The 8,803-nt window shown below is 39.1% G+C and overlaps 1 protein-coding gene across 1 annotated transcript; it reads right to left on the bottom strand.

Annotated features, from left to right (window-relative positions):
* Nucleotides 1-434: 434 nt before the first annotated feature.
* LOC306875343 (uncharacterized protein) lies at nucleotides 435-5,792 on the bottom strand (the record flags this gene model as incomplete). The annotated part of the gene is made up of 8 exons (XM_079425845.1): nucleotides 435-768; nucleotides 1,335-1,436; nucleotides 1,701-1,808; nucleotides 2,049-2,145; nucleotides 2,232-2,362; nucleotides 3,762-4,069; nucleotides 4,153-5,202; nucleotides 5,775-5,792. 8 exons carry the CDS (start codon nucleotides 5,790-5,792, stop codon nucleotides 435-437), a joined length of 2,148 nt encoding a protein of 715 aa, XP_079281971.1.
* Nucleotides 5,793-8,803: the final 3,011 nt, after the last annotated feature.

Here is an 8,803-nt window from a genome sequence, read left to right as displayed (position 1 = left end):
CATTTACATCTGTTGTCCCTGAAAGAAAAACATGAAAACATGTAAAAGTAAACCCTTTAAGATGTGTTCTTTGCTTGATTTGGTCTTTAACACTCGTCATCCTTCCATTATCCTTAGATCAAGAAAGGAGCATGTGAAAATAAATAGTATTAACAAAACATTAAGTGTTAACATTTCAAATTTAGAACTCCTAAAAGCACATTCTAAAGCATAACTGTAGTTAAATAATAATAATTCATCATTCATCACACTTGTTGACTATATAAATTATTTTTAAAACTGAAAACGCATTAAAAGGCAGATGGGAGTCAAGTTGTTTTAGAATATTTTTTTCAGGAATATTCTTGTTTTGCTCAATATATCTGATCACGATTCAAAACCATTTGTGATTTTGCAGATGCTGCCTGTCATTTTCGTCTTCTGCTCATCTGTGTTTAATCCTGTTGCTTCAGGATGAGCTCTGTGAGTCGATTGACGTCTCTGATGGTCGGGTGACACGGCAGGATCATGATAATCACACTTTCCTGGTTTGGAAAGATCTGCACTAAAGTCTGCCGCAGCTTCAGCGTCTCCTCTGCTGTCCTCTCGCTGACCTGCTGACGCCCCTCGTCCCACTGACCCCTGCCTGGCCCCTGACCCTTGCCATGACCCCCCGGTGTCCAGTCTCTGTACTGGAGCACTTCAGTGTGAGCGCGCGGTGCCGCAGACGGAGGAGGGATGGATGCAGACACACCTGCAAACGAGTGACTGCCGGGAACAGGTGAAGTACTTCGAGAACAGAGACACAAAAACATGAAACATGTAATTTATAATGTGACAACATATTTCTATTTCAAAAACATGCTGTTCTTTTTTAACTTTCTATTCATCTGTGAATCCTGAAAATGAGAATGTATCGCAATTTCACAAAAATATTCAGCAGCACAGCTGTGTTCAACATTAATAATCAGAAATGTTTCTTGAGCAGTAAATCAGTATATTATTATGATTTCTGAAGATCATGTGACACTGAAGACTGGAGTAATGATGCTGAAAATTTGCATCAGAGAAATAAAATACAGTTTAACACAGATTTACATAGAAAACAGCTATTCTTAATTGTAAAACATTTAACTGTTTTACCATATTTTGGATCCAATAAATACAGCCTTTGTGAGCAGAAGGGACTTAATAAAAAATACATTTAAATAAATAAATATTACAAGACCCCAAACTTTTGAACATTAGTGCATATCATTTCACAGACACTTGAGTGAAAAATAACTGGAACCATAAAATCCAAAGTCTCTGATCTCTAGAAGACAGACAGCATGATTTAGGGTGGATGTTAGTACCTCTTGTGTTTATGTAGGAAGTCTCTCAGATGAGGTCCACCGCGGCCCAAAGGATCGTCAGGTAACATGAAAAGATCGCTGGCAAACACGTACTGAAGCAAACTGAAACAACACTTTTATCAGTAAATGATAGTGACCTAGTGAGGTGCCTTCATAATACTTCATAACTAGATCATTTAAGGTGCTTTAGGGGCACTTCAAATACGAAGACCTCGCTTTGCACATAAAACAATAGCATAATATATTATACCAAGGTTGGGGGACGAAGGAAGAGCAAAAGACTGTAAATATACTATATTCAACACTGAAATGCACCGATTAAAAGAGTCTAATTCAGAAATATTGCAATATTTCACTGATGCCCACCTTTTCTTTATGATGTCTCTCCACGCGGGCGACTCGTCCACCAGATCTCTCAGGTTGTCATTAGTCACAATCACTCCATTCGACTTCTGCGCCAGATCCAGCATGAATCTAACCAACAATCACTCATTAACTAACAAAACAGCATTGATTTCTTTCCTGTGTTTACTTTGTAGTTTATGCTTCAGCTGCGAATGGTTTGCTACATGCTACTGCACTCAAAAATATCCAGGCCTAAATTTTGAGTTGCATGTAAAATGTCTTTCTATTTGGATTACACAGTTTAACATAACATAAACTGAACCCTCTTTAGACATTATTGTGTTGATTTGAGATTGAATGATTCATTACCGGTCATCATAGGAGTTGATTCTCTTGCCCTCGACCTCTCTGGATGGAGTGTATTTGAGGAAACCCAGATCAAAGAGTTCGTTCATGTATTGCCTTTCTACAGAAAACACCAGAGCCACATGATGATGCACTCACTGCTCTCACAACACACTGAGATGACCGGGCATATAAAGTGAGCCTCACCTTTAACCTTTGAGTTGTTCTTCTGCCTCCACTGAGGGACGAACACTGTGATTTCACGATGACCTCTTGCCCAAAACTTCTGTACGGCCAGAGCGATGCCTCGACAGGAGAAAAACACCCCCAAACCGTGACTGCGGAGGATACGAATCAGATTTACAATTCTGCTGCTCTTTACCCTGGGTGTGTTTCATTTCACTGCTCAGCTCATGTCAGATAATAGCAAAAACAACCCTGAACTAGTGCTCTGAAACGTTCACTCCCTAGAAATCCAATAAAACATCACTGACTGCTCACTGTATTATCTGACAAGACGTTTCCTCTGTATTTTTGTCTTGTCTTCCAGCACAAATATCCAAACGTTCTTTATTCAAGATACATTTAGCGAAGATGCAAAATGACAAAGAACAAGCAGTTTTGTTTTCTGAGAAAATTATGAAAATTAAGTGAATTTGTGCTTAAAACAAGATCAGATATCAGAGAAATATGCTACGGACAAATCCTTTTTTTCATGGACAGGCCAAATTTGTCATTTTGTGCTATTTTGCTTCCGTGACATATTGCCTCTACCACAATACAATTTGAGTTTTTATCTCCACTTCAGCTGCACTTAAACCAAACTTAGCAGTTTTATTTCAATCTATATTCTGAAGGTTTTTACTGAGTGCTTTGTTCATATGGCCTTCGTCTGATATTATTATTGCACTTTATCTATTTGTGTCTGTAGATTACAGTTACACATATCTCTAAAGGCCATTTTCTCAAAATGAGTTTGTTTCTCCACTTCAGCAACACTTACAGACACCAATATTTACAGGTTTATTCCTCTCTATATTTTGAAGGTTTTTATAGAAGTGTTGGTTAATATAATCACACGACTGATTTTTTACAACATTTTATTGCTAAAATTAGATAAAATAGATTTTTTTTTCCATCTGTTGACAGTGTTTTCTGATTTTTGCACTGATAAAAAGTGAAATCCAAAATCCCCTCTGTAAAATCCTTTAACTCTAATATGACAACAAAATCAAAGGAGAATTTTGAACCTGGCTGACATCTCTTTTCTTAAACATTTAATTTCGGAAAACTTGTAAAACGAAACAATGGACTGTGATTAATCAGCTGTTCAAAGTACGGTGATATCTGTTAATAAATATTTTACCATGTTCACCTGTGGTATCTTGCCTTAATATTTCATTGTGCATCTCAAGTAAATGTTTCTTGTATTAAGAATGTTTGTACTGAAAAACAAGGAAAAAATGTCTGCATGTTAATGGATGACGAAGGAACTTTCATGGCACTGTAGTTATTCCTGCAGTTAAAAAAAATGACAATGCCAAAATATATCAGTCACTACGTGTTAAATTCCAATCAATACTAGCAACGTTTTAAGCGCAAAAGCACAATAGAGATGGAATTCTGACAGACAGGAATGCATGTGATGCGTTTTGCGAGAATTAAGGCGTAGATCAAGACACGTCCTCTCTGTTCTCATTCTGACCACTATAAGATGCATCATATTATGATTTTTACCTCATTGCAACATTGCTCCCATCGATGATGATCTGGCGCAGCATGGGGTCACCGGGCTCGTCCGACAGCTGCAGTTTGAAGGGCGTCTTGAGGCTCTCGAGGAACAGCTGAGGTCCTGTGACCACAGACGCCGTGCCTGGACTGCCGTGGTTAGGTTTGGGCACAGCGGATTGGTTGGATATATCTGGTGAACTAAAATCCAAGTTCTGACTGATAGTCCGTGGAGGCGATCGGACGGGCGAAATCATTGGTTGCACGTCAGAGTCCAAGGTTTCAAAGGAGTATGTTGTCTGCGGTGTGGTGGCCCTCTAACCGATGAAGGCATGCCGTTAATGTGGACCGGTTTGGATGCATTTAGGTTTGTGGTCCTCATCTCTGCCTTTCCGCTCACAGTGTCGAGATCTGCCATTGAATTTGGGCCAATCTTCCGATCAGCTTTTTTGCTGCCACCTCTCGTCCGGTTGGCCTCTCCTTGTTTCTGCAGTTGCATGAGCAGCTCGTGTGGCAGGAGCTCGGGTAGATTGCTGCACACTTCTATTACTCTCTCCTCGGTATAGCCGCAAGTGGCCGCAGCCTTCTTCAACACATCCAAGACAAAGTCTTCCTCTTTTCCTTTACTGGCCTCTAGTATCTGAAGAGCCTTGTGCATTTCTCCGCCAATTCCCACCACATTTTGGGACTCTCGGCTGCGGTTTCGCTGGCCTGTTTTGTCCTGCTCCTGCTGGATCAAATCCAGAAGTTGCGAGGCTTCTTTTGGGCCAGTTCGGGTTAGAACAGCTTGCACCACATCCTCGGCAAATCCCATGGCAGTGAAGAACTTGAGAAAGTGGTCAAAATCTTCTCTGCGCCCCCCAGACAACAAGACGGTGTCCTGCGGCGTCTCTGATTCGGTTTCTTGTGGAGAACCTGGTTCTGGAGACTCTGAGATCTCAAAGTGTGTTGGGTCAAGGGTGAAACCTCGGGAAAACGGATTGTTGGATTGGCTGCTGAAATCATCTGTGCCATTAATTCTGTGTGAGGATTGTGGGAAAAGACGAGGCTGCTGGGAATGCGAGTTCTCTGCATTATGATTCGATCCACCAGAGCCTCCAAAATCAATTTTGCCAGCAGTTCTTTGCATCGACCATGATCCATTGCCTTCGACCGGGTTCAGACCCTCTCGGGCCCGCATTGAATGAGAGTCCAATCCGGACTGCTTCACCAAATCCAGCAAGACCTCTTTCACCAGCAAAGGTAACACCAGCAGGTCCAGGGTGTGACGGTCCTCCAGATTCTCCACGACGGCTTTGAAGGCCCGACGTGACTCCAAGGATTTGAGTCCAGCCTCAGAGCGCCGTCCCTGGCTGCTCTTGTACTTCTCCACCAGGTCTGTAATAAGAGAATAGGTTTTCACCACAGGTTCTGCCAGCCCAGTTATGAAGACGATACCTTGAGATCCCACCTGCAGGAGAGATTTAGTAACATTATGTTCAGAAGCTGGATCGTTACATGCATTCTCTAACTACACAAAGGGATATACTACGGTACAGTAAGAAAGTGCATAAACCTAACAAATTAGGGATTCATATTAGGATAAAATTTGAAAAGTGCACCTAATGCACAATTTAGTTATTTAAAAAAAAAAAAAAAACGTTTTAGTGGTGTCCAAGAAATCATCAGAATAGAATAAAGAAAGCACAGGTCTTTTTTTATGTAACATTTATCTTACATTTTGTGAAATTTTGTAATGTAACATTAATTTGGCATTTTATGCAGTTTGTTTTGATTTTCATGTTACATTTGTCTTCCATTTTAAGCATTTTCTTTTGATTCCCCTGTTACATTTATCTTGACTTGTGTACTTTATCTTGCATTTTAATTTTGTCTCTCAGGTAACCTTTGTCTTTTTTATGCCTTTTTATGCAACACTGATCTTGCATTTTATACATTGTTTTGTTTCTCAGGAGAAACAATGACCGGGTAAAACAACTGAGGGCTGAGTATGTTCAGGTACGGCACTATATATTGTATTACTGATTCTATTTGATACATCGCCTACTTCATATGTGTATTGGAACAACACTGTAAAAAGTATATAATATATTTTTTAGCAGGTGATGGTGCTTGATGCTGATGTGAACATCACAAGTACATATTTGTTGATGAAGTGGGCTTTAACCTGGCCAAAATTCGCCGCCGTGGACGGAAAATCATCGGCCAATGGGCCACAAGTGCCTGGACAACGTGGAGGAAACATCTCCATGTGCGCAGCTATCTCTGAAGATGGTGTCATAGGACGTAGGCCATTACTTGGCTCCTATAATACTGCACATCTCATTGAGTTTCTTAATGAAATTGAGCCGGCCTGTAAAGGTGAAGGGGTCACATATTTAATTGTGTGGGACAATGTCAGGTTCCACCATGCAGAGGATGTTCAAGCATGGTTTCAGGCCCATCCCCGATTCATGACCCTTTACTTGCCTCCATATTCTCCTTTCCTCAACCCTATTGAGGAATTTTTCTCAGCATGAAGGTGGAAGGTCTATGATTGACATGGATGAGGCATGTGATGACATCAGTGTAGACCAATGTCAAGCATGGATTCGCCAAAAGGTTTTTTCCAAGGTGCATGAACAATGATGAGATTCATTGTGATGTGGACGAGAATCTATGGCCAAATGATCAAGACAGGCTTGATCCAAATTAATGTAATGTGTGTGTGCACTAAATGTTATGGTTTTTCTTTTTATTTAGTTATTTTGTTTTATTTAAATGTGTACATTTCATTATTGAAAGTAAACCTATGTTACAATTATATCTGAAAAATAAAAACAAAATTTGCCCAAATGATTGGAGAGGATGTCTTCATTGATCCTTCACTTGATTACACATAAGATAGATATTATGGAAATGATAGATTCTGTAAAAGCTGGGTAATGTAAGTGTATTGCCTAATGTGAAAACTGTGTAATCTGTCTTTTACAGTACTGTAGCATACTAATTTCAGCACTAAGGCCGATTTGAAACACGTATCTTGTATTGTTTGCTATTAAATGAACTGATTGTTAAAAGTACTAAACTGAAAGAAGATCATACTGTTGTGTTTTGGTGATTAAACCAAATGTTGTCATTACATATTACACTAATCTTGTGTTTGAAACAGTGATTATGTTGACTGAAAATATGTGCAACTGAATAAAAGCATTAAATTAGGTTTTGAAATAATGACAAGCTGTGATACAAGTGTGATCAGTTTGGATTTTTGTACTAAGAGTTTTGAAAAAGTACACCTTACTTGTGAAATTAGTACCAAAGCAAGCAACAAAAACTGCAATATGATATTTAGGACATTTTTGTTGGATCAAATGTACTATGTTGAATAAATGTCCTGAATGAAAAGTTGAAAAAAAGCCATAACTAAACTAAAAAAAACATGTTACATAAAATAAAAAAATAATTAATTAAATATTAATAATAATAAACCTTGAATGTATTATATTGGTAATGTTTATCAAATGTAATGTTCATTTTAATTTAGTTTAAGGTCATGTAAAATTGACATTGAAATAAAATAAATAACCTTGAAAAATAACAGCAAAATTACTAAAACTTTAAAATTAAAATAACAAATTAAAGTATAAAAATATTTTTTTAATTCAAAGTATTAATAAAAACAGTATCTCAATTATACTAAAATAACTGTGAGTCGGTGTGTGTGTGTGTGAGTGTGTGCGTGTTTATGTTGTTTATGAGGACACAAATTTGTATAATGACATGGGTATGACAGAGGTATTACAATATGAAGGTGGTTTATGAGGACACTGCCTATGTCCCCGTAATTCAAAAGGCTTAAAAAACATACTAAATGGTGTTTTTGTGAAAATCTAAAAATGCACAAAGTCTCCTGTGAGGGCTAAGATTAGGTGTAGGGTTGGTGTAGGGCAATAGCACACACAGTTTGTTCAGTATAAAAACCATTACGCCTATGGAGAGTCCCCATAAACCACAAAAACCAACGTGTGCGTGTGTGTGTGTGTGTGTGTGTCCGTGCGTGCGTGCATGTGTGTGTGTGTGTAGGAATGTTTAGAAGCATGATGGGAAGGCAGATGGTCTCTTCATAAGGGATGTCTGGTCCAGATGGCCAGTGTGTATTGTGGTGGTCCAGTGACTTACGCACTAATCTCAAAACACACGCAAATGCTGAAGTGTGAAGTAGTCGAATATGTAATTGCACACACATCTTCTGATGTGCTCTTCTTGATCTGCATGTGCTGATATCTCCTCTTGGTCTCGTGGTCTAGCTGGGAAGGCCCTTGTTCACCACTGGATATTTCTGCATTTGCTCTGGAACTGCAGATAAAGCAGCAGAGGCGGGCAGTGAAACAGCTAGAGGACGAATTAAAACATCACTGTTTTCAGATGAGCAGCACACGGTTAGCTCTTATCTGTCTGATGGGCCCCCTGCTGGTTCGGGGCCAGAATGACACGGAGCCCATCGTGCTGGAAGGGAAGTGTTTAGTGGTTTGCGACTCCACTCCGACCACAGAACCTGCCAGGAACGCTTTGGGTATGTCGGTGCGCTCCGGAAGCGGCCGCATTGCCTTCTCGGCTGTGAGGAACAACAACCACGAACCGTCTGAGATGAGCAACCGCACCATGACCATATACTTCGACCAGGTAACGATGCATGATATATGTGACCCTGGACCACAAAAGCAGTCATAAGGGTCAATTTTTCAAAACTGAGATTTATACCTAATCTGAAAGCTGATTAAATAATCTTTCCATTGATGTATGATTTGATAGGACAATATTTGGCTGAGATACAACTATTAGAAAATCTGGAATCTGAGGGAGCAAAAAAATCTAAATATTGACAAAATCTCCTTTAAAGTTGTTCAAATGAAGTTCTTAGCAATGCATATTACTAATCAAAAATTAAGTTTTGATATATTTACAGTAGGAAATGTACAAAATATATTCATGGAACATGATCTTTACTTAATATCCTAATGATTTTTGGCATAAAATAAAAATGGATAATTCTGACCCATACAATGTAT

Source organism: Barbus barbus (genome assembly GCF_936440315.1).
Source record: "Barbus barbus genome assembly, chromosome: 1".
Taxonomy (NCBI): domain Eukaryota; kingdom Metazoa; phylum Chordata; class Actinopteri; order Cypriniformes; family Cyprinidae; genus Barbus; species Barbus barbus.
The sequence above is the reverse complement of the archived record's forward strand: the minus strand, read 5'-3'. Positions and strand labels throughout refer to the sequence as shown.